This window comes from Notolabrus celidotus, chromosome 3, assembly GCF_009762535.1.
Source record: "Notolabrus celidotus isolate fNotCel1 chromosome 3, fNotCel1.pri, whole genome shotgun sequence".
Lineage (NCBI taxonomy): Eukaryota > Metazoa > Chordata > Actinopteri > Labriformes > Labridae > Notolabrus > Notolabrus celidotus.
In genome coordinates, this window is record NC_048274.1 from 15033706 (window position 1) to 15060519 (window position 26814).

General features: G+C 38.7%; 1 protein-coding gene across 2 annotated transcripts; it reads left to right on the forward strand.

The window, feature by feature from the left end:
* The first annotated feature begins 1423 nt into the window (after positions 1-1423).
* On the forward strand, positions 1424-9220 carry cmtr2 (cap methyltransferase 2). Of its 2 annotated transcripts, none has more exons than XM_034680671.1 (3): positions 1424-1502; positions 4277-5539; positions 7235-9220. In XM_034680671.1, exons 2-3 carry the CDS (start codon positions 4286-4288, stop codon positions 8285-8287), a joined length of 2307 nt encoding a protein of 768 aa, XP_034536562.1. In that variant the 5' UTR covers positions 1424-1502; positions 4277-4285; the 3' UTR covers positions 8288-9220. The 2 variants fall into 2 exon arrangements, with proteins under 2 accessions (XP_034536562.1, XP_034536564.1); XM_034680673.1 differs by lacking the exon at positions 1424-1502 and adding an exon at positions 1565-1781.
* Positions 9221-26814: the final 17594 nt, after the last annotated feature.

The following is a 26814-nucleotide window of genomic DNA, read 5'->3' on the forward strand; positions in this document are numbered from 1 at the left end:
CTTATATGATGCTAATGTAAACTAATGCTTGTGCTCATATGTATCTCAACAAGCTGTAAAGTGTGAAAGCATTAAAAAGTAAAAATGTACCGGAACTCTTTTCAGAGGATTGATTTGATATGACGTGTGTCATCTGGTTAATAATCAATAAGCAGGTGAGAAATATTCCTGCAGAAGCCCTGTTCACCTTGTCTAACATTAACTGGATTAGAAATGTTGAGTTAAATGATTATCATATTTGCACACCATTGTTTAAACATTAAGATAAGAGATAAGATAAGATACTCCTTTACTTACGGTGGCCCTGAAGTGCAAATCACAACGGCAAATCAGAAAACACAACGGCAAAACAGTAACACAACGGCAAATCAGAAACACAACGGCAAATCAAAAAATCAGAAAACCGAGGCTGCCGGGTGATAGGCGAGACAGGGTCACTGTAATAATCAAGGTCTTTCTCTCTGCTCCTGTTTTATTTGTATGTTTAGGTTGACGTAGTATCTCCAGCCTAGAGCACCGCTCTTCTTCCCAATTGTTTTGTTTCCAAATATGGGTATCTAACTTTTGTGTCGTCTTTGGGGATGAAATAGGATGCCTGAGGGATTGTCTGGCAGAACCATAGACTGTATAAAATATGGACGTAGTATCCATGACGTCACCCATCTGTTTCTGAAGAGCTGTTTGAGGCAAATTGTCGGCTGCAGCCATATTGCTGCTGTGGAGCCAGTGTGACGTAAAGAGGCAAAGTTTGAGCCTCCTAACCTGTAGCTACAATGTTCCCGCAGTCAGCTGTGCCTCTCATTGGAAGACTCGTAATCTCGATATCTTTGAAATTGCCGCGCTAGAAAAAAAATCATCCTCCTCACAGTATGTGCCGATCGACAAATGAGCTATCCAGACTACACTCCTCTTTTGAACAAGGCTGTAAACCTGTTTATTCTGCTGTAAAGATCGTCTTTTTTGATTTGGTGTGTATGTGTTTTCCAGTACTTCTGGAGCCAGCCTCAAGCGGATCCTCGATGAACTGCAGTTTTTAGCACTTCCGCATTGGACTCATATTTTTAGACCGGAGGTTGCCGCTTGCTTCCACCACAATGACAACATCAACATAGTGGTTCATGTCTGCCATCTCTTCTGTAAGGAAGTTAATCAAATACACAATTTTCTCATGGAAGTCTCAAGTATAAAGTCGCCATAATACTACTACTAGTTGTAATGTGAAGGTTTTTGAATGTGAAAAGACAAATAAATGGAAAATAAATTATCTAACAGTAGTCTATGTATAAACTGGAAAGGGGAAAAAGCAAGATATGAATACTTAAATAGTCATTGTCATTCTTATTTGTGCATAGAAAACACTGACTGTGTACAATGAAGAAAAAAATCCACAATCATCCTTTAAAAATAAGCCCCGCCCCCTTAATCATCCGCATGCGCGTTGTTGTTCTCAGTCACATGACCGCGTGGTTCCGCTTCCTGTTCCTGACAGCAGCTGCAGCACGGTGAGTTTGTATTGACTGAGTGCAGGGCGGCTTCAGATACACATTTCTACAGACAGCTTTTCAAACAGAGTACACTGGGACAGATATTTATTTTAAACCTCTCACCATCAGGACAGCGTGTTGTAGAAACGTGTTTTAGGGCTTTAGTTTACAGAGAGCACAGCGCTACAGGAAGCAGCGCCTCAGCTGAACTTTGTTATCATCACACTTTGGGTTCTCCACAGACAAACATTCAACATGACGCAAAATCCTTTAGCCTAAACTGCGCAGCTTTGTCAGGTCTGTTTGCCTTAAAAATAGCTGTACAGTTCACTCTTAAAGACCTCACACACCTGTAGGTTTCTTTCTTACTTTATAAGCAGCTAAAGTTGTTGCAGGAAATACTAACTTAGTCCCATGTTGTTGCGTTGTTATTTGAGTAATTTTAACTGTTAACTTATTCTATTTTTATTTATTTATTCACCCATTTATTTATTTATTTTAATTGATCTACTCAGTTTTATTGATATTTTTAGCCTTAGTTTTATTTTAAACTCTCATCCTTACCCCTTTTAAATCTATTTATTTTACCTATTTGTATTCTTAATTTTGATGCTTTAACTTATTTTAATTACACATATTTTATTTTTGGTGTGCATTAGTCTCTATTTTATTAAATTTTATGTTATTTTGATTATCTTTATTATTATTATTTTCCCCTAATATGTCTTGCCATTGTTTTATTTCTGCTTCTTTCTTGTTTTCCAATCGCTGTAAAGCACTTTGGGTTGAATTTGATTTGTATGAAAGGTGCTATATAAATAGAGCTCCATTGATTGATAAAGTTATTCATTATGTTAATAAGTAGGCAGTTCAGCTTGCCAGAATTTGTCATTTGAAGCACAGCTGACATTAGTTAAGATTTTGGTGTACTAATAGGGTTTGCTACTTTTAATATTGGCTACTTAACATTTAAAACGAGTTCAAACACTGTGTGAACTGTGAAGCATGACATATAATTATGTTTTTTGGATGAATTATACCACTACAAGCTGCGTCATCACCAGTAGACTTGACTCCTTTTGAGATCCAGCTATTTCTCTTTAGTCTCTTGATCCCCTTTTTATGTAAACAGGAGCTCAACCCTTCACAGCCAGCACAGAGCAGCTGACTTTCATACACTCAAGCACAGCTTAACAATATGATTGATGAGGGGTAATTGATGAATGTGCTGCCATTAGCTATATACCGTACAGTATGTCTCCATCCATCAGTGAGTCACAGCAGACCAATCAAGAAATGACCCAGAAATACTTTCCTCCTGCCCGCTGTTGTCATCTAAATCACATGCACATGACCAGAGGATTAGCTCTGGGGTTAATGTTATTCTGACTGTAAATTCTTCATGTGTCGCATGTAAGAAATTGACCAATAATTACGCAAAGTGTTCAAAGTTATATTTAGCCTATCATGATCGTGTCCTTTGACCTTAAAAGATCTTTCCATCACAGATCAACCTCATTATATTTCTTGACATCATGGCGCCGCTGTGTCAACCAAGACAAACTGAAACAAGTCTGCCAGCTCTGTAGTTATGAATCTCTAAAATGTATCATACATTTGCAGAAAAACAGAAAAAAGTTTACATTGTAACATACATTTTTTTGACACCTCCTCACTTTTTACAATGAACATGTCCCTTTTACTTGAACCTTCTATGTAGTTGTTAAAATTTCTACCCATCTGCACAGATTTTCCACTGTAAAAACGTTCATGTAGTTTATTTCTTATCTCTTATAATTGTGTTTTGGAAATATTTCTATTTAATCTAAGTCATTTAATTTCTCTATCGATATATTTTAATTTGATTATTTTATTCTACTTCAGACTAAGCAAAATTCATCTTATATAAAAAGTTTAAATAAAATGAAACAAAAGACAGAGCAGAACAAACTTAAAAAAAAAGTTTGTAAAAACGTGTATTAAAAAAAAGAATTAAATATGAAATGATTAAAGTTTGGCGTCTTATTAATAAAGTTGGAAATTGGAGATATGAATCAGAATCAGAAATAATTTATTTATCCCGGGGAGAGAAACTCGGTCATTACAGAGCTCTTATAAACAGTATGTATGAAAGTCAAAATATTAATAGAAGAAGGAATAAAATAAGATAGAAATAAGCATAAAGTAAAATAAAAGAAAGATCAAATTAAAAATAATAAAGTAATAATAATAATAATAATAACATAAAATAAGATAATATTAATAATAATGGGAATTGGAATGAAGGAGATATATATTAAGGATGTTAATGTGGTAAGGATATTGCACAGTGTCTTGCACAGAAAATGCATCTTCACATTCTTCTACTAAGTCTTCTTTTCCACCCTCTCGTTGTGTTCATATTTGAATATTGATAAGTTACACCTGTGCTGACAGAGAAGGGAGTGTGTACTGTAGTAGCGATTCATAAAATGTCTTGCTTTTTTGAGTGGGTGGTCCCATGAGGTAATCACCAGTTTTTATAGTCTGCCCCTGTGCCTGAGGACACCGTATCACAATGAGTCAACACGAGTAATTCAACACCACTCATGCATGTAGAGGGAAGTGGAGGGCTGCAAAGCGGTTAAATTTACTGTAAAATATTGTGTTTGCAGCATTTTTTCTTCTAAGTGACTCTATCTGTGCCATGTAAGCAGGTCACATAACCACAGAACCATCTTGTGGAAAGGGAAGTGATTATGCAGATTTGTGTTTTTTTATTTTTGACTCCTTTTGTTTTATTTTTTCAACAGGTGAGGAGGATGAGCTCAGGCAATGGAACCAGAAGGAAAGTCCGGAAGCATCAGCACGTCAGCAATACGGTGGTTTTAGACCAGGAATCACAAAATGAGATTCAAAGTCTTTTTAGCAAAGTTAGAACTTATGCAAAACCGTCTGATGGCGGGTGGTGGTGCATCCCTGACCCAAATGCTGCCCTCAGACACTCAGTGGAGGAGCACTCCAAGCTGCAGGATCTAAAGGTGTCGCTGAATGCTGTGAAGAACCAGCTCAGTGACAAAGATGTTCCGGTCTGGCATCAGCACACCAACTCCACAAACCGAGCAGGGAAGGTGATTGCTGCAGTGCGTTCTGCTGCTGGAGCTGAGATCTGCACCCAGGCCTGGTGCAAGTTTTATGAGATCCTTGGAACCTTCAATCTTATTCCAGTGGAGGCTCTTCAAAATGGAGAGCTGAACACGGTCCATCTGTGTGAAGCTCCAGGGGCCTTTATAACCTCTCTGAACCACTACCTGAAAACCAACGAGTCCACACGCTACTGTGACTGGAGCTGGGCCGCCAACACTCTCAACCCGTACCATGAAGCCAACGGAGGGGGCACCACCATCGCGGACGATCGGTTGATCGCCAACACGCTGCCTTGGTGGTTCTTCGGCTCGGATAACACAGGCAACATCATGGTGCAGAAACATCTGCTGGGGCTGCAGACGTTTGTGGCAAACATGCGCAGAGTTGATTTGGTGACAGCAGATGGAAGTTTTGACTGTCAGGAGAATCCAGATGAGCAGGAGGCGCTGGTTGCATCGCTGCATTACTGCGAGGTCACAGCTGCACTGCTGCTCCTCAGCCCTGGCGGCTCCTTCGTTCTGAAAATGTTCACCCTGTATGAACACTCCTCTGTCTGCCTCCTCTACCTACTGAACTGCTGCTTCCACTCTGTTAACGTCTTCAAACCTGCCACCAGCAAGGCAGGCAACTCTGAGGTTTACGTTGTGTGTCTGAACTATGACGCCAAGGAGGCGGTGAGGCCCCTGCTCTCAAAACTGATACGTAACTACGGACCACATATGGCTGACCGAGAGGCACTGATCCCAAACTCACTTATCCCAGAGTCATTTCTAAAGCAGCACGAAGAAGTGTGCTTGTACTTCCACACACTGCAGGTGGAGACCATCTCAGAAAATCTGCATCTGTTTCAAGGAATGAGCACAGAGCACAGGCAGCGTCTGGAGTACATCAGAGATTTTACAGCTCAGGAATACCTGCAGCGCTTCCAGGTAGGATATTCAAAGACACTTAACTTTTTGCATTATTTAACCTCAGAGTTAAGTCTTGAGCTTTGAAACAGCAGATGACAAAATATATGTACCTTGAGGTCCACACTAGGGATAGACCGATTATCGGCCAGGCCGATTATAGACGCCAATATTCAGCATTTTGATGCATATCAGCATCAGGCTTTTTTTAAAATCCGACGGCTGACAAGAGATCAATATAAAACTGAGTTATTTTGGCTAATTTCTCCCTGCAGTTTTTCATCACAGGGGACGAGCTGAGCAGCATCCGTTGTGGCCCCTACAACTACTAGTGATTTAAATCTCATACAACCCCACCTCAAAAAAACTGAAATATCCCTTTAAAACAATGATAAGTGAAAGATTAACATTTCAGTTATATAGAAAATTTGGGAAACTTTATTTACTGTAGAAAACTTTAGAGAGCTATTTATTTGTTTAAGTTTTCATTGAACTTTATAAGACATGCTGCTGAGCCTGGGAGCTCCCTGCACTTTGTGTTAGAATTTTATAACAAAGATGTTTATTGTCGAAGATAACAAAAAATCTTTAACATGTTGCAAATCTGAAAAGCAGTTTAATAAACATATGCTTAAAGGCATTTAAAAGTTAAGTGTTGGAGTTTGTATTATTCAAAATTTTGACGCCAATATTTCCCCTTTTACTGCAAATTAATATCGGCTACAAATATCGGTTGTCGGCCTCCTTGATTATTAATAATCGATATTGGTATCGGCATCGGCCCTGAAAAAAACATATCGGTCTATCTCTAGTCCACGCGTAGTTGCTTCAGAGTTTTTAATCGTATCACAGAGTCTTCATCAGTAGACAGACTCACACAGTTGTTCAACTTTGATTTACATTCTGAGCACTTCAGGACTTTTTGTCCATGTTGGCCTAGAAGTGAATACATGAAATACAATATTATGAAGTAAGAAAAAGAAAAGTGCAGGCCTACAGTAAAATTAAGTTTTAGAGTCCTTTTAGACTGAAGTTGTCTTGTGAGAAATATGAGCAGAAAATCATGAGGAGTGCAGATTGTGTTTGAAATTGTGTACATGATGGGGCACCGTTGGCCTAGCGGTCTGAGCAAGTGCCCCATATACAGAGTCTATAGTCCTTGTTGCAGCGGTCGCAGGTTCGACTCCCAGCCTCTAGCATTTGCTGCATGTCTTCCCCCACTTTCTGCCCCCCATATTTCCTATCTATCTCCAGATTTCCCATCAAAAAAAGGCAAAAATGCCCAAAATCATAACTTAAGAAAATGTGTATTTACACTACCAGTTAAAAGTTTGGAAACACCTTCTCATTCAAGAGTTTTTATTTATTTTAATTATTTTAAACACTGCAATGCAAAGCAAGGCTTTTGTGAAAACATGTTGAAATCTGAATAAAAAAAAAAACAAGCTATTCTGTGTTTAAACATCAGACCTGCAAAACATCAGCAAGTGCAGGCTGTGGCTGCGTTCAGCATTACAATGCTCCACTCTCAGTCGTGTGAGATACGAGATAGTTAGGTGGAGACTCTTAGCACTCTTTAAAGGGTCTCATGGCTTATCAAAAGTCAAAAATCACCTACTTCAATAAATGCTGAAAATTCAACTCAACTAAATAAATATGAAATTGTGTAACTTTAGTTTTGCTCATTTGTAATAAAACAATGGTCTCTCTGTTTAGGTGAGCTTTCTTCCCCGGAGCCGGTGGATCTCTCGTAACACCGTGAGTCCTGCATGCTGCAATGTCTCAGCGGGCCGACCCCTGGGACAGAAGAAGCAAACAGGCTCCTTCAATGAGCGCAGGGAATTACAGACTCTGAGCTGGAGGGAACGCATCAAGAGGGGTTGCCATGCCACAGACATAAAGAGACACCGCACAGAGGCTGGTGGGAGCGGCTGCGTGCTGGAGGGACCCCTGAGTCAGTGTCAGGTGGATTCATGGTATGTTATTGATGGGGCTGCCCTGCCTACAGTCAGAAACTCTCCAGTCTGTGATGGAGGATTGTTAAACCACCTGAATGAAGCTCTGATGGACAAAGACATAGACTGGACTCGCACACCTCCATGTGACTCTTGCTGTGTGGTTTCTGCTTCTTCTATCTTGTCTGAAGTTGCAGGTCTGTGTGTCTGTACACAGGACAGTGAAAAGAACCAGAAGAAGAAACAGTGTCTGGTGTTTGGCAGCCCCCTGGTGTGGGGTGCCTGTGAAGATCTTGAGGATTTAGTCTTAACATTTTCTGCAGAGCCCTCACTTCCTCAACGAGGCAGCCTCCTGCTGCACGACGGGGAGCCGCTGTACCAGCAGCAGCTCCTAGCTTGTGTTGTGTTCTCCCTGCAGACCCTGAACTCTGGGGATGCCCTGCTGCTGCCTGTGTTTTCTGCCCTCACCCGTGTTACAGCAGCTGTTGTGCTCTGCCTGCATGTTTGTTTTCACTCGGTCACGTTCAGATCTCCTCCACCCTCAGGCGTACTTGGGACTGTTCTGATGTGTGTTGGCTTCTGCCCTGAAGCTGCTGCACAGATCCTCCCTGTTCTCACTGAGGTCCATGGACGCATGGGTCAGTTGTTGGGAGGGCAGGAGGACTCAGGGGAAAACCTGCAGTCTGGGTGTGACAGACAGGTGCTGCAATTTGTTCCCATGGAAGACCTGCTCACACGAGGACTGACTGAGTTCCTCTTGACCATGAACTCTGAAATAATTCAACAGAAGCTCCATTCTCTGATGCAGTCATAGTGCAGTGCTGCTGGATTCACAGACTTTTCAACTACATGAGCGTCCAGCAGTTAGTGCTGGAACTATTTTGATATTAAGGGAGCTCTCCTCTAATTTAGCACTACACATTGATTTAACATTTCACACTGTAGGAGTCACAAAGGAACAATTTTAAGGCAAAGATTGCTTCAGAACCAGGAATGTCATCTTTTTTTTATTCCCCACTATCTTATTTGATGCCCACATCGCTCACACTGCGTTCACCAGTTTGCTCTGAAATGTTTTTAGTTTTAATTTTATTTTTTAAAGTTTATTGACACCATCGATGAGGACTCAAGTGACACCACATGAGTCAGTTATGATTTCCTGCAGCTCCCTCTGGAGCCACAAAAGGCTTTCTGCAACTTTTTTCAAGTCTGTTCTAGTCCTCCACAACACCTGTCAACAGACAGATGTGTTAAGGCAGTGAAGTCTGATGATGCAGAAGTGATGTAAAATCAGATGTTGTTTTTACACAGTTTTAATTTCCATAGATTATCCAAGGGTTATTTCAGGTGTTTAATATAATGCTGACAGTACAGTTACTATAACTCACAGATTATTGAAAGATGGGTTTAAAAAGGGGAAGTTTTAAATGATATATGGCAAATAATATAGGCCATTTTAATGTTGTTAAGTAACAGAAGTTATACAACAGAAGTTACACAATTATGCTGGGGTGAATTTTCAAACTGTGTTAAATTGTTTGTCTTCCAGAGTTTGGGTTTCAGCTACAAAGGTAACACCCCAATTACAATTATGTTGGGACACTGTGTTTAATGTTGATTTAAAACAGAATTGATGGTGTACGAATGTTTCAAAACTGCTCATTTTATATTTGGTACCCTCCTAGAGATTCTATGGGGTTCAGGTTAGGCATGTTGGCTGGCCAATAAACATGGGGTGGACAAAGTACACAGCTTCAATACTTAAGTCAAAGTATAGATCTTCCAGGTCAAATATTACTCCAATACAAGTGAAAGTTTCTCTGTCCGATTATTACTTGAGTTAAAATACTGAAGTACCTGATTTTAAAAATACTCAAGTGTTCAAAGTACTTCGTAAAAAATCTCAAAACTTTATATTTTCACAAAGCATGATGACAGTCAAGAATACATAGGAGTACATTCTGTTACATTATGTTTATCTAGAAACCATTACTTGAAATCTCTAAAAACTATACCATGGAATAAAAACAGAAACTAAGTTACTTCAAGTATAGACAACTTAGTTTGAAATGTTCATCTGGAATTAAACAAATGTTACGTAGCTCAACACGCTTTCTCAGGTTGGGCAGGGAATTTTTGTATGTTTGAGCAGAGTGGGAAACAGGGAGAACATTTCAAACAATCAGTATCATTCTTCATTTCAAAAACCTCTAACACGGGCTGAAGATATGACCATGGGTGCTCAGGTGGAGAATTATAGCCGTCATTACCACCTCTAAATGAACTGCCTGATCTGAGTGAAATTTGCTCTCTCCGTGGAGACGCACGATATACAGGTACGACTAAACCACTGAGACAAACAGAACTACACAAACACATTTTACTGTCTTAGGGATCAGATTTCAGAAAAGAGAAGGAAATTCATGAGCCGACTTCACAGCAAAAGTAGTGAGTAACTAGAGCATTGATAGAAATGTAGTGGAGTCAAAAGTACAATAATTGTCTTCTGAATGTAGAGGAGTAAAAGTAATAAGTTCCCCCAAAAAATAATACTCAAGTAAAGTACAGATACTCAAAACATGTACTTAAGTACAGTACTCAAGTTAATGTACTCTGTTCCTGTCCACCACTGCCAATCAAGCACAAATATCATGGTCAGCAAACCATTTGGTTGGAGTTCTGGCACTGTGGGCAGGTCCTGCTGAAAAAGGAAATCCAGCAGGACTAAATCTTGTCAGCAAATGGAAACATGAAGTGCTCTAAAATCTTGTGATAAATGACTATGTTGACTTTGGACTTGATGAAACACAGCGGACTAACACCATATCAGTTAAAATTCCTGTTCAGACAGAAACCCATTTATATATACTTGTACATAAACCCAAACATACCTCATAATTTAATAACACCTAACCCTCACATGTGGAGACCATGTATTTTATTTTTAAACATGCTCATACTTGTTCATAGTGATGGGTCAAGTTCATCCCATGATGTTTTTGGTGAGTGGTGATGGGATAAGTTCAAAATAAATGCAGATTAGAGCCTCATAAATACTTCATGTTTAGAGTGGATACTATTTTTGTTATACAGTTCTGTCCCCTTACCTTACAGCCGATCACGTGGCCTACCTCTGGAAGTAGCAGACCTCAATTCTTACAAATAGATTTAGACATTAACTTCTGTGAGCAGGAGAAAATAAAATAAATCTACACTGGTACAGTAAATAAAGAAACATGCATCTCTTTTCATTTACTTAGTTTGTTTATAAGGCCTACCAGCTTATGCTGAGCTTGGTTTTTACTCAACACTTGAGTGAACAGACTGTTAATGGCAGCCGCTAACACCAGCTGATTGATAACTACCAAAACCAGATTTAAACTTAAAGATGTTTCTCTGAACGAGGCGCACAAATCTGTGTAGATCAAATAGAAAACAAAATCTGATGACACAAACTTTCAGTGCATGAAAATGCAAATTACTCTCAGTACTTGATCAACAGAAGTCATCCATGACTAAATTCACTGAGGATTTTAAGGAGGTTGAATAAACAACAGTGGAGCCCTCAGCACCAAACCTCCTGTCAGTCACAGATGGTTTGTGTTAAAACTCACATCACAGAGACCCTGGAGTTTTATCCTAAAGTGCCTGTTTTATAGACATATTATTCAGAGACTGGATGTTGGGGATCTTGTTATCTGTTTGCAGCTAATAACCAACTTACTGGCTGGCAAATGTTTTCTTGTGTGTGTCCAACCTGTTAATACATGAAAGAAAAGCCTGGCACTGACATGTTTTATGCTGCATGAGCAAGATGAGAAGGGAGCTATTGAGAGGGGAAATATACTCACAATCATATCTAAGCTTTAATAAGCATAGAATGTATTAGATGTTTTTTTAATATCACCACAATGTGATCATGGAGTTTATTTTCTTACAAAGTTAATAAAAAATGTTGTGACTAATGACACAAAAGCTTGAGTTGTCTGTTTCCTGATAAAGCTTTAAATGTCATTTCATCTTCAGCTGTCACCTGACTCTTTTAAAAACAGGTCAGTGCTAATGTTTTTTTTTTTTTTTTTTTAATATTTTATTTGTAACTTTTTAATATAAAAACATTGCAAAACAAATACAATCAAACGGGCTCAGACATGTGAATTGAAATAAAATAAAATTGATATTAAAAATACAATGAATAAAATAAACAGATCAATAAATTAATAGAAAGCACGTGAAGAACATTTTAATTGAAAAATAATTTTGAATGACAAAAGAAACAAAGAGAAGTAATAAAATAAATAGAAATACATATATACTATATACATACAAACACACATTTGCACACACATGCATGCACAAACATACACAAATAATGTAGAGAGAGAGCAGAGAAAAAAATAAAAATAAAAAACATAAAAAGAAAGGTCAGTGCTAATGTTAATTTTAAATTGAAGCACTAGTTCTCATATATAGGATGGTGATACCTCACTACCTCATTATTCTTTATTTGTTGTCTAAAACATAGCCTGACTGTATTCTCTGTTATTGTCCTGCAGCTGTTCTCCCTGTACTATAGTGTGATATCCATCTATGTGCACACACTTCATCTACAATCATGTCTCATCTGCTCCTACTTCAAACAACGCATGCAGCTGGAGCTAATTCCTGATAATCTGTGGACAATTAGAAGAAGCTGGAGTATGTGGATCATTGAGTCAGGAGCTTCACCTCCAGAAAAAATGCTAATTAACAAGCTAACCAAATTTTGGATGCTGAAATGGGTGAAGCATTAAGTGCACTACAAAGGTCACAGACAGCGCTGTGTTAGCTAAAAATAAAACATACCAAGAAATCATGTAAACTTCTGCCAACATGTAATCATGTCAAAACATGCACTTTGCTCTACAACATATTTACATTGAGTGCAATAATCTCAGTGTAAGTAGCAGAGAGTCTGTAGTTGTTATGAATAATTTTACACAGTTTTCTCTCACAACACATACTGTCTTTTTATTCAGATTTAAAATCTTGGATTAAAGGTTGGTTTCAAAAATAATGGACGTAGTATCTGTGATGTCACCCATCTGTTTCTGAAGCGCAGTTTTGAAGAAAATGGTTGGCCATATTGGATATGCTGTGTATGTATGGAGGTGGTGGCGGGTGGAGGAGTGGGGTGGGTTAGGTCAGGTGATTTGGTTTATATCCCACACCAGAAATGTAATCTCTCCACAGTGCAATACAATATGCTGCTGTCACCACTCTGTCCTTTCCAAATATGAACAAAACACCACACACACACACACACACACACACACACACACACACACACACACACTGCACAGCTATATTTGTGTCTGCAGCTGATGCTCACTGTAGTACAATCTGTGAGGATGAAGTGATCAGAGAGTGAACTTGTGAACTCTGTTGAGAACTCAGTTTGACTTTATTCAGGGTGAAAACAAAACTGTTGTTCTCGACTGACGTGATGCTGAAGTTAATCTCATCCTTTGTAAGAGTCAAAGACATTCAATGCTGCTTATTATTGTAGATATCATTGAAACGTGCACTTATGAATTGAAATGGAGAAATGTCAGCATGTTGTTTGAATCTACTAACAGGTAAGAAAACAAAATATCAAACGCTCTTTTGAGATGTTTATGAATAGATATTACTGTCTGTAAAAAAATGCAACGCTGAATTAGACTCACATTGAAAATAATGAACCTTCAGGCAAGCAGAAAATTAATGAACAACACTTTAGAATACTGCAGTGGGTGTGACAGAGCGCATTCAAGCTTGACACCAGCAGTGATTTTAGCTGATATAAATATTGTTTCATTCCTTTTTTTTTTGTTTCACATCACTGCTGAGTGAAGCTTCGCCACATGTCTCGGCTGTCTACAGAGAAAAGATGGTGACAGATCAGGTGAAGTGAAACTCTCGTTATGTAACAAACATAATGCAGCAGGAATAAACTCGTGAGGAGGAGAGTTGTCTTCCCTGCAGTACAGAGAGTTTGTGTTCACCAGAGGAATTCAGCTCAGTCAGTCAATTCTATCTCAGTGATCACATTTTAAGGGAAGCTGTCTTTATTATTAGTCTCACTTTATCATCGCAATCACAGTTTGAGAGAAAAATGATCTAGTTAGTGACTACTAAACTGTCAGTATTATAAGCCTCATAATTAAACTGGTAAAATGTTTCACACAGCTTTATCAGGACCTCTATGTGCCCGCTATTAATCTCTTTACTAATCCGGGATTATACCTGGTTAATATTAAATAAAGCTAGTCAGGGTCAAGTCTTAAATCCTTAACGTTGTGAAAAACACTAATTTACTATATTTCTGAGCAACAGAAGATAAGACTCACAGCTGTTTTTGTAGGTGTAACAGGGTCAAATGTGTTTCTATGTATTTCTCAGGTCTTTTTGATATAATTACATAAAAAATACCCAGCAATTTTTTAACTGTAACTTGGGGGACCTCAAAAGACCTCAGTTATATGTTGGTTTTGTTATGTGCAGGCCCTTATTCCTGTGGGTTTCTTCTTCTGTGATTGTTGAGAGGTGGGAGAGGCCTTTTAATTAGCTTAAGTTCCTATATAAATCTATCATTTTGTGTATTTAATTCTTCTGCATATACTTTAGTTCCCAGTCAGTGCATTAATATATTTTACTAACTGTTAAAGTTACAGTTTTGTTACATTGATTTGATTCGCATATAATATGAAAACTGTTTTTTAAATAGTGAGCTTACTACATTTTTGTGCTGCAACTTTATTTGTGTACGAACTGGAGCGGGCTGCAATATTTACATGGAGGTTCTGCCTGTCTGTGTCTGTGCCAGAATACACAAAGTTCAGAAAGAAAGTGAACCTGGATTTACAGCATCATTATCCCAAACACATCCCAATGCAGCAGCCCACAGGTTACACAGACACCGTAAATATGACGCTATATCAAAAACCTTGTTTGCTTAGTTTTGCAAATAACCAAGAAACAACTATCAAGGCTCTGCGATAGGGCCTCCAGCCAAAACAAACAATATTTAGTCATTGCCGGGGTTATGTACCAGAATGCTTAGCTAGCTGCATTAACTTCCTGTGATCTCTACTGTAAGCTACGTGTAGGATTGCCAACTGTCCCGTATTAGCTGGGACATCCCGTATATTGGGTTAAATTAAAAACAATCATGTCTACCATTTAACTTCCGTGAATAAACTGTTTTCACATCAGACTTCGACTGCCAAAAAGATGCCAAGTTGCAGGTCAGCTTTGTAGTACAACACTGAGTAGAAGAGGGAGTCAACGTGAAGTCTCTTTGTGTTTTTAGCTGCTCTAGCACTAATCCTTTTAAGTGGTAACAATGACCTGAATGACTGTCCACTGCTTTGTCACTGAGTGAATCAGCTAAACAGTCACAATCTGAGTTAGCAAAAACATTTGTGCAGCCATTAACAACCCAGGAAATATCTTCTGCCATAACTTTGGTGATCTCTGACCCTGAAACCAATATGAGGTTCACATTAGTAATTAGGAATAAAATGGTTTTACAGCTATTGAATGCACCCTGGTGATGTCACCACCGTTTTATTACCAGATACCTGCAAAGCTAATGAGATTCCCATCATCTGGGCCGTGCTCCGAGTTGATTACTTAAATGTTAGAGTACTACAACATGAATATAGAGAACACCGAAAAACTTTATACCTGCCAAGCCAGCATTGTCATTGTGTTGTTAAAAACCTCATGGGGCCACTAGCATGGCTGTAAACCTAATGATGAAAGATTAATACAGTTAAATAAGCTAGTGAACAATCTTATCCTGATTCAGTGTAGAAGACACAGAAGCACAAAGAATAAAGCAGTTTATACACAGTGGACTTCATTTTCTGGCATAAATAAGATAAAATAACAAATGAGAACACAACAAAGAAATATGGAAAATTAATACATGAGGAGCTCTGAAGTGTTGGGTGATTTTTTTGGGGGGAAGCAGAGAGTAAGTCCTCATGTAGGATAAATATGAGGGATGACAGTAATGTTTCAGCTTCAGCAAGATGAAGAACGGAGTAGAAATAAACACACCACTAAGCAATCACAGCGAACATCTGCTCTCTGTCACAGCGACACTGCAGCGATGCAAACAAGTCTCTCCCTCTCCTCCTGCAGCTGCTGTCTGACAAAAAAATGTCTTTGCGTCTCTTATAGACGAAAGATGGATCATCTGCAAAACAGAGAGAAGGCGGCTCAATCTCCAAACTAGAAAAAGATATATGAGCCTTCAGTCACACCTGGTACTGGAAACACAAAGAATACTTTTACAGTTTAAACATGGGATATGAACAGATAAAAACATAATAACCCCAGAGAGCGGCTGGTGAAGTTACTGTCATAGCTGAGGGCTTTTAAAATTTACTGCCCGAAGCAAAGCCTTCAGAGCTCTGCGGAACAGTCACTGATAGCAAAGAAGCTCAGCTTTTTCCTGCAGTATTAGAGGAAAACTGGAAATAGAAAAGACTCAGAGAACTGAAGATAAGAAAAATAGAACTGTAAAGATGTGATCCTGTCCGAATGTTGACTCAAAATTATATCAAATAAGATAAAAATATTTCTACTTATAGACTGTTGGCACTGCAGATAATTTTTGAGGTGACAGAAATATACTGTGCTTTATGGTGGTATTTAAATCCTCTAGACCTCACAGAATGAGAAAACGAAGTTGTAAAATGTGTAGCAGGGACGCATTAATTAATGTAACTTTCATTTGAGTTAAAGTCATGGTTGTACATGAGGGTGTGGATGGTTTAGGTGACTGTGGGGAGAAATTAAAATCTCATCACAGGAGAAAAGAGTGATTCCGGATCACAAATCTTTCACCGTGACAGCTGTTTTCCACCTATAAACAACGACAACCAATTAACCTCTGACACCCGGCCAGAATTGGAGTGTCAATGCTTGTCGATTCTTGGAAATATTGCAGTTTAGTTCTTGTTCTAATGGCTGGTTTTATGGATCGAGTATGTAAATCATGTTCGATAGTGTGAGATTTATTATCAAAGCACAGTAGTGTTTGGTGGTGTCTTCTTAAAATGCTAATCAGTTTGACTCTCATGTCTGGCGCTCCTGCTTTTTTTTCCTGATGGTTGTGTTTAAAGAGGAAAGAGAAGGCAGGTCAGGAAGAGGGACACACAACATCTTCTCAATGTGTGAGTGATAGCACACAGTATACAGGTAAGTCAGCTGTCCTCATGCGTGACTGTATAAGAATGTTTGATATTGCAGCATAAAGGTTCATCAAAAGTCCTCCACACTCAGAACCTTCAGGATTATTAGGGGGGCAGTGACCTGCTAACAAAACTTATAAGATGAATGAACACCAGATGTGAGGTGACTCAATAGTATCTACTGAACATTTTCTGAAATAATAATAGTAATGAATAATATTTTTTACTTACTTATGTTTCTGGATGAGGTTCTGATTTGTACCATTACCTGTCACAATTATCACCTGCCACACCTGCTCAGCCTCTCAGCCCTAGTACATTTCCCTTCCCCTTCAGTTTCCCTTCTTTTACCTGAACCACACTCTCCTCATTAGGCCAACACAAATCACCTGTTCCTCATTACCTGCTGCCAGTATTTAAGCCGCGGTCTCAGCTCACTCAGTGCCAGATTGTTCTCTGTGATGCAAGACTCTCCAGCACTCTTCCTCAGATTGATCTCCTGGTTTCGACCCTGCCTGTCTCTGACCTTCCTTCCTCGTTCCTGCCCTGGTAACTACCTCAGCCTTCTGTCCCCGACCAAGAGATTTGCCTGCTCCTTGTCTGTTTCCAGCCTGTTCCTCCACACAGCGGCTCAGCGTGCCTTCGCCACCTTGCCGCCTGAGAAGCTGCATTGCATTCCTGCTGAGGAGATCCAGCATCTCAAAAGCCTTTGTGCCAACTGGTTGGTCAAGACTGTTACCTGCTGTTTCCTTTGGGCTCCAGTGCACTGCTTTTGGGTTCACCCTCACACCCGTAACATTACCATTATTCTTCCAAGTCTTTCAGCCTGGATCAACTCCAAGCAGCAGCCTCTGGCTGCGAGAATTGAAGACAATGCAGAAGTGCTGCAGGTTCCTTGAGTGTCCACTTGGCTACGGCAGTACCAGAAACCACATACAAAGCTGATCTTTACAGCAGAAATAAACACGTTTACTCGTACAAAAAAGTATTCTGGTCTGAAAAGCTAATTTCTCGATTGGCACACACCGTACAAGGGAAGCATTTTTTCACAAGGCAGCAGTTTCTAAGATATTACAATTACAAGTTTTCCATAATTAGAGGCACAGCTGACTTGACTGACAGGCGGGAACACTGTAGCTGGTGGCGAGGAGGCTCAAAGCCCGCCTCCTTACCTCACACTAGCTCGACAGGAGTTAGGTTGTCTTCAGCATTTACAATATGGCACCTGCCGACGATTGGCTTCAAAACAACGCTTTACAGAAGCAGATGTGTGATGTCACAGATACCACGTCCATTTATTATACAGTCTATGATCAATCCTCAAAACCATTTCTATTGATCAGGTTTCCCAGGGTTGCTTGTGGAAATATTCAAAGATTCAAATCAACTATAAAATGTATACATATTTAAATAATTTTCCAATGTAATGTTGCAGTTCTAATAGTAACAAGTTTAAGTCTTTCCCTCAGCTCCTGTCTATGTTCTTCAGTTTAAAACCACGTATGGAGTACACTCTTGAGCAGCAACATAAATTGGAGTTGACTAAGCAAAACCTATAGATGACCACACTTTTATTCTATACTAGTCATCTCCTCTTGCCAAGTTGTCTTTCCTAAGAAGGTTATGTAAAACGCATCTTCTCCATGAAAGGAACCTGTGGGTGATCTTCGCTTAGTATAAGAGAACAGCACGCTTACAGAATGTGTCACCGATGCTCTGTCCATGTATGTGACCTGGCCATGAGTAAACCTTCAGATAATTCTCCAGTCTGTCTATGGATATTTTATTTTGATCATCAGAAGAAAATATCTCCAGCTTGCAAGTTCCTGTAAATGTGAGAAATGAAATGTTATAGATAATGGATTATGGAAATGTAGCAGTATGATGGGATGGATTTGATAGATGTAAGATGAAATCATTTAATCACCATCCTGAAACAAAAACATCATGTTTCTCATAACAACACGTTCATTTCACTCTTTCCTCTGCTACACAATAACATTGTCTTCATTCACTGGTGACAATAGAGACATGTTACATAACCTACATCAGCTCCTAAAGTCCATTCATTTATCAATCATAGCTTCAGTTTGAATTAAAGCTCGCTGTGTGATCCATTTTAACTGATGAACTCCAGATCCTCTATCTAAATGTAAAAGCTTGAATTCAGAGCAGATTGTTTTTCTATAAGTGAATGGGTGGAGGGATTATTTTAACTCCATTGATGTTCACTGCAGAGCTACGTGAGATTTCAGCAGAACTGAAGGATTTTCATACCCTGCTATAATCCTCTGCTTAAGAATACTTTCAAGGACTGTTTGAAAACAGAAATGATTTGGCTGATGCAGCTTGAAGCAAAGACTCTGAAAGTGAGTTGCTGTTTTCGACCCCTGATGTTATGAAGAGCTGACCTGAGTGTTACTGCCTCAGTGCTGTGGGTCAAACACAACCTGCTGCATAATAAGAATTGTAAATGCTGCATTATGAAAGCAAAACAATACACTCTTGGGAAGCAGTGTTTGTGTGTAAGAAACAAGTTTGTCATACTGATGGAGTGTATGGGGGATTTGAGAAGTCTTGTATTGGACAAAACAAACATTCTGTTATTTGTTTGAGTAGATTAAAGCCGGTAGAAATTAGATTATGGTCGACGGCATGAATTTTAAAGGAAATCTTGTGTCATCTTCTACATAAACTTTCTGCTGACATTGTGTATAAGTTTCTATATTTCTCAGTTGGGTTGGAAATGTTGGAAAAATAAGAATAAAAGTCTGAAATATTGATCTGGCTGAAAACTGTTCAGATTCTATTCAGAGCCAACAGCTTGCTCTCTGAGCTCATTTCATTCATCAGTTCCTGTCTAAAATAAAAACATGCTGCAGCCAAGCCTTCACATGTGAAGCTGCCAAAACAGCGTGTGAAGCTGCAGCGTGTCTGCTGGGTCACACATGTTTTACAACAGAGGGGCAGCTGGATTATGTCCCATATGCTCTATTTTTTAATTCCACTAATTTGTATCATCACATGTGAGCAACTGATTTCATTGAGTGCTATTTATCTTGTAGTTTGAACGAACACTATCAAAGGCTCATTATTAATTAACACCTTGTTGAGGTTGTTAACTATGCTAACCAAGGTTAATTTATCCACCTCTAATACTAAGCTGGTTTGCAGGGTGTTTTTGGCTTTGCTCGGACTGCATTGGATAGAAATTGTCTGTAAAATCTGATCTTGTAGACGGACCGTCCACTTGGTTACTGGGAAAGGTCCTCATATTGGAATTGTCTCAACACACATCACAAACCAGTCTACATGAAACAATACAAACCTATTAATCAATCATGTGTTATTTAGATAGCACCTTTCATACAAACCAAATGTATTTCAAAGTGCTTCACAGTAACTGTAAGAAAAAGTAAAAATAAAAGACAAAAACGTGGCACATATTAGAAAGCAAAATGTGATTTATAAGTAGAGACTTATAACTTAAGATAATTTAAAGCATCAAATATAATGATAAAACATGGGGAGTTAAAGAGTTATAAGGAGTTAAAGATAAATAGATTTAGATTAGCTTAGGTTTATTTTGGTCTACATCACCGACCAGGATCCTTAGGTCGGCAGGTGGAAGTCTTTTAAATGTACCCAGGGTGAAATCTAGGTCCGGTGAAGGGGCCTTTAGTTACTGTGGTCCATCTTTTTGGAACAACCTGCCTGCTGACCTCAGGTCCATCACAACTGTCTCCACTTTTAAAAAAAGACTGAAAACATATTTATTTTCTCAAGAGTATGATATAATGACTGTTGTGACTGGATGCATGTGCAGCAACAACTGCTGTTTGTTTGATTGCTGTGTCTGATGTATGTTGGGTGTATCTATTGTTTTTCTGTTTTTATTGATTCTATTTGGATTTTTTTTTTTAATGTTTTTAATTCCCAATGTAAAGCACATTGAACTTACGTGTAATGAAATGTGCTTTATAAATAAAATTGCTATTGCTACTGCTATCAACAACTAACACTTCCCCCACAACATATGAGCCATGTAAAAATCACAAATAAAAGCAAAAAGAAAAAAATCCCTGAGGGATTCATCAACCAATATTTAGACAGATACATACACACACATATCGATATGTACATGCATACATACACAAGTACATTCATGCATACATACACAAGTACATTCATGCATACATACACAAGTACATTCATGCATACATATAAACATGCATCCACATATATTTTAGCCAATTACATACTGATCAAAAAAGGTTTAGGCTGGAGCAAAGGCTTATCCTGCCTATCCTTTTACAAAACATAAACCGTATAGGAAACATTGTGCTAGTACTTATATTATTATAAAAGCACTAAAAGTAGTGATACAAATTATGAATTACATAAAAGTTTAAGAGTTAGAGTGGAAGTGACATCACCAAATGTTTTCGTTCTACTCTGTGGAGCATCTAAAAGAGAAGAGTCTGAGGATCTGAGGGACAGTCCTGGTTCATAAACTAAAAGCATCTGAGTGATGTACTCAGGTGCACAGCCATGCAGTGCCTTATAAACTAATAAGAGACATTTAAAATCAATAAGAAAACTACCAGGCAGTAAGTGTAGAGATTTTAAAACAGGTGCAATGTGTGCTCTCCTTCTGGTATTTGTCAGAACTCTTGCTGCTGCTTTTTGAATACATAGCAGCCTAAACTTCAGTACAATTATTTTGTGGCTGTACATTGTAGAATCATCAAAAACGGAAATGTATAATGTCACCCCCTACACAACTGTCCCCTTAAGTCAATATTCAGAACACAGAGAAACTCAGTGACTGAGTATGGACGGATGGATGTTGCATGCTCTATTATTGGCAACATGGATTCTGCTCTGGTGCACTGACATCACTCTGGATTTGATATAATTGTTTGTGGCATTGCGAGTGAGTCAATAGATACGTTGAATGAAATATTAGCAGCAAGATCATCCTGACTGGGATACAGCAGCAAAAATCATTATCTGGACACATGAATCAGAACATGACTTGGATCTTATTTATCTCTGTCTGGATTAAATCTGAATATGCTGCAATACAGATTCAACTGAAAAAGGCCTTAGATACACTTTAACTGTTAGCTCAGCAACATAATCATAATGTAACCAAATGTACTTCTATGTATTCTTGACTGCACTCATGTATTTTGAAAATACAATGTTTACAGATTTTTTAAGAAGTACTTTGAATACTTCAGTATTTTTAAAATCAAGTACTTCAGTACTTTAACTCAAGTAATAATTTGACTGAACAACTTTCACTTGTGTTGGAGTAATATTTGACCTTAAGGATCTATACTTTGACTTAAGTAATGAAGCTGTGTACTTTGTCCACCACTGGTTATATCTTTACTGATAGTGTTCAGCCTATCATGCTCCATCAGGTCCAACATCTTTAACATATTTGAATAACTTCAGTTATTTCACTTTAATCTGCTATTTTTTTTACAGTTGTTGTCAGACTTTGTACCGTTTTTTCAATCTATTTCTTAATATTTTACATTTTTACATTAAAGTTTTCTTACTTGGACATTTACAGTGGGTCTTTTTTGTAACTTCACATGAAACTCAGTTTAATCTAATGTACAACAGCATGAAGCAATTAAACAATCCTGATAATTAAAAAAACATTATGTAGTTTCCTGGCATTTACAATAAGAAAGAAGCTTAAAAGTAAACCCATTCAACAGTGTAAATACAGTTCATTGGTCTCTCTATGCCTCTGTACTCTGCTTGAAGACACATCAATAGAGTGCTGTTCAACCCGCTGAATTGAATTGGCTCAATAAAAGAGATTGCCTGGACGACGAGGGACAGTGCGCACAAATCAGGCCTCTGGGACACTTGTTGTTGGCATTCGATATGAATACACACACACACACACACACACACACACACACACACACACACACACACACACACACACACACACACACACACATTCAGCACAGCAGCCCTGTGAGGATATGTTTGCTCAGGTATGTACGCTGCACTTTTATATGTGTGTGTGGGGGTGTGGGGGTGCTTGTTGCGCTTCAGTGCATTTGTTTATAGAGCGCTGTCAACACACAATGATTCATCACAGCCCTGAGCTCCAGAGCTTAGACGTCTTTTCCCTGCATGTGTGTGATCCATGTTTGTCTGAGCACAGATTCATGTTTCTCCTCCCGGAAAACACAGATGATGAAGAGCGGTGGATGCAGCTCGAAGTGGGATGTGAGCCTATGATGGAAATCTTCACTGGTGATAAAGAAGAGTCAGAAGACTCACAAGAATGATTTAGATCACCATAAAAAGTGTGCACTGTATATATTGTATACATTCTACTGCCTGGAGAATGAGTATTTAACTCAGTTTAATGTATCTAAGACCTTGACTCCATTGGAGAAGAAACCAGTCCAACATTGAAGCTGTGGTTGGTAGCACCCAGCCAAGAGGCAGTGAACTGATGCATGTCTTTAACAGAGACAGGCTGTACATCTCTGCTCCAAGGTATCCTACTGACCTTTTAATATACATCATCGCATTAAGACAATTGTTCAACCTAATATAACAAGGTTTCGGTAGAAGGAGGTGCTGAAAATGGACCCACCACATTTACAACATCACTTTGGTAAATTAAAAACGATCTCAGCTGTATAAGCTAATGCAGCTGTGTGTAGCCGCAAGAAACACAACGACCTCAGCAAAAAGCCTATTTGAGTTTTGTTCACTATAAGTTGGTTAAAAGGAATAATAATATCACCATTTTGCATGTTAGCTCACTGTCTTGCTTTATGTTAGATGAAATCAGTGATGCCATTCAAATGTGTGTGCATTGAATACCTAGCTACAGGCATCATGTTAGCATAGCTTAGTGTTAAGACTATAAACAGCTAGCCTGTCTCTAGAAAAATATAACCAAATATTTGTTTTGAATTTCATAACATTTCATTTCTTTTGTGTGCAATCTGTCTAAAAAGAACAAGTGTTTTGAGGGCAGTGGTTTAGCCTACTTCTTGGCTGGGATGAAGCTACATACTGGAGTGTTGTTATTTCGATTAACCCTCCTGTTATGTTTGTTTATTAGGGACAGCAATAATGTTCCTCGGTAGCTTGACCTGGGGCATATTTAATGATCCAGAAGTGTCCAAACCCCAAAAAGTCCATAATAAACATTTTTTAATCTCACTATTAACTCAATTACTAACCATTTAAATCAATATTTAGTGCAATGGTGTTCTTTAATTCTCACAGATCATGTTTCATTGAGGATAACTCACTCGCTTTTTATGAAATTCATGTTAAAACTTTTTTTAATGTACATTGAAAAGCCCTAAATATAAATACAATAGTTTCACATGACATAGATTTTTGTTTATTTTATTTTACATTGTGAATTTAATTTTTTTATGTAGTGATGTTGATAAATTAACACGAGACACCTCTTCTGTCACATGCTGCCCAGATTTTTATGCTGTATTTAGCTTGTTTGGAACGCATATATTACCTAAGTAGAAGGAACCTCTGAATACCACCACTAGCCTTTCATCCACTGTGACATTAGAAATGCGAAATAATACTTTTAACGCATTTTCTTTTTTTTTTTTTACTTTAAAATGGGTCAATTTGACCTGCAACATAACAGGAGGGTTAAGCAACTAGACAACCCCCGACTCTGTATATAACCAACAATAACAAAACCACAACATGTTGTTTATGCTGTTTTTTTAAAGATCAAATTTTAAATATTATGAGTTTAAGAGGCACATTGTGTGAGCTGTGGACAGATACAGGCTAGCTGTTTCACCTTGCTTTCAGCCTCTATGCTTGGCTATAAGACAGCTGGTTGCCGCTAACAGACAAAGGTATCAGTCATTTCATTGTACTCTTTGAGCATCTTTTCTGTCTGAAGTAACCTCTTGAATAACAGACTTTTGCTTCAAATACTTTGGTTTGGTGGATCTGTGAAGTGTCTGCCTCACAGCGTTGCTGCAGGGCTCACTGTTGCATCATGAGGACAAATAATCACTTCTTGTCTCAGGTGACATTATTACTCTTGGTGGGGTTGTTTTTGTGGTTGAAAAATGTGCAGCGCATCTTAATTGTTCCCAATGGAGTGGCATACAGGGAGATGCTATTCTCCTGCCAACCATTCAGCAAACTCAAAAATACAATTTTATCATGTGAAACTGTCTGTCCAGCTTCAACGCCTCATCTCTGAAAAGCTATATGGTGATGTTTTGGTCACATTGTGTATGAGTTCAGCTCAGTTATCTCATCAGGAAGCTGCAGTGTGTTGTATGCTCAGTTACTATTACTGTATCTGATCTTCTACATATTATTTGCCTGTACAAACGGCACGCAGTGAATGATGATGCAAGTTTTTTTTTTCATAGTGTGCTGTTTATCTGTTTCAGTGTTCTGCAGAGAAATAATCACAACATAATCTGCAAAACAGGCAAAAAATTGGATTCCGCTTTATCTGTTTTCAGCCTTCTGCAACTCCAATAGCTTCTATCTGGGATGTTCACACTACAGTCCACATTGTGCCTCTGATAAAAATGACTGATTACTGCGATGAGGCACACTGCCACTCTAATTTACACAAATCCTGCACTCCCCCTCTGACTTCTGCTCAACCGTGTTAAACCAGGAGCAACTGTCTCCGGCGGTCAAACTGCCTAATTTAATATACATGCACCCTTCCACACAAATAATCCTACACTGTGATATTCATTCTTACCAACAATATGCACATTTGGTGTTTGTTGTTCTCCTGAGCGTGTGATTATGCAGTTGTGGATTTGTGTCCTCTCAGTTGTGTCACATCGCTGAACAGGACTTTGGTGTAATTTATGATTTCAGCCACTCAGCTGATATCTGATTGTCTGCGTGATGAGAAGCTGGAAAGGAAAAGGTTTAGAGAGTTAATGGTGACAGGAGGATGAGACGAACAGCCGCATGGGTCACTGCACTCTTATCCACAAAAGGCCTGATTGCACCGCCTCCTGTTTCATGTTTCCTGATTGTGAATACCTAGCGTAGGCATGTGTTAGCTGCCACATGCACTTACCCTGTAGCTGGATGTCTGCAGTTTTCTGTTTTGCATGAAAGTGCAGAACTAAACCAACATCGATGGTCCACACCTCACAGTCATAAAACTCAGTTTGCTCCTCACACTCTGTCTGAGTCAATACTAGTCAATGGGAGTGGAAATAAACGACCACAGTGTGCTTGATGGATCCCTCTGCTTCTCTTAACAGCTTCTTCACCTCTGACCCAGCTGCTCTAAATCTCCCTGAAGCCTCCAACTCATCCCTGTCAGCTCATCAAGGCATTTCGAGGTTGTTACTTTGACTTTTCTGCTGGTTTTTCCCAATTTCTACTTCCTTACCCAGCTTTATATCGGATAATCTCAGCCCTGCTTTGATTTTTCTTGACACTAGGAAGGACTTTCCAGTCCCAATTGCAATATCATAATACCCAAAGGTAATAAAAATTGATATGAAAAGTAGCCCGTTAGTCTTCTTCTCATTCACTCAAGGGTTTTTTGTTGTTGTTGCATTTTTTTCATATTCTTAAATTCTCTATAACATTTCTTCTTATTTACAAAGGATAGGTATGGTAAAGAGGAATCACATAATCATATAAATCTAACCACACAGGAGTGGTTAAAGGAAAAACAAACATTATGTAATCTCTTCAGTTAACTATCTCTAGAATAAAGAACACAGGTCTAACACAGGTTTCCCATGTTTTTGAATAATGTCCTCCCTGACTGATTCACCTTTACCTGCCTCTCTGCTTCCTGGATGGGCGGGGCTTTAAAATCAATAAAGGTAGCCACCTTACCTATAGCAAACTTTCTGAGTGGCCTAGTGGTCCAAGCGCGTCCCATATAGGCTACAGTCCTCGTCGCAGAGGTCGGCGGTTCGACTCCCATCTGTGACCATGTGCTGCGTGTTCCCCCCCCTCTTTACTTCCTGTCTATCTTCAGCTGTCCTATCAAATGAAGGCGAAAAAGCCCCAAAATTATAATTTAAAAAAAGAAATAACTAGATACATGATTAATTGATGTAGTAAT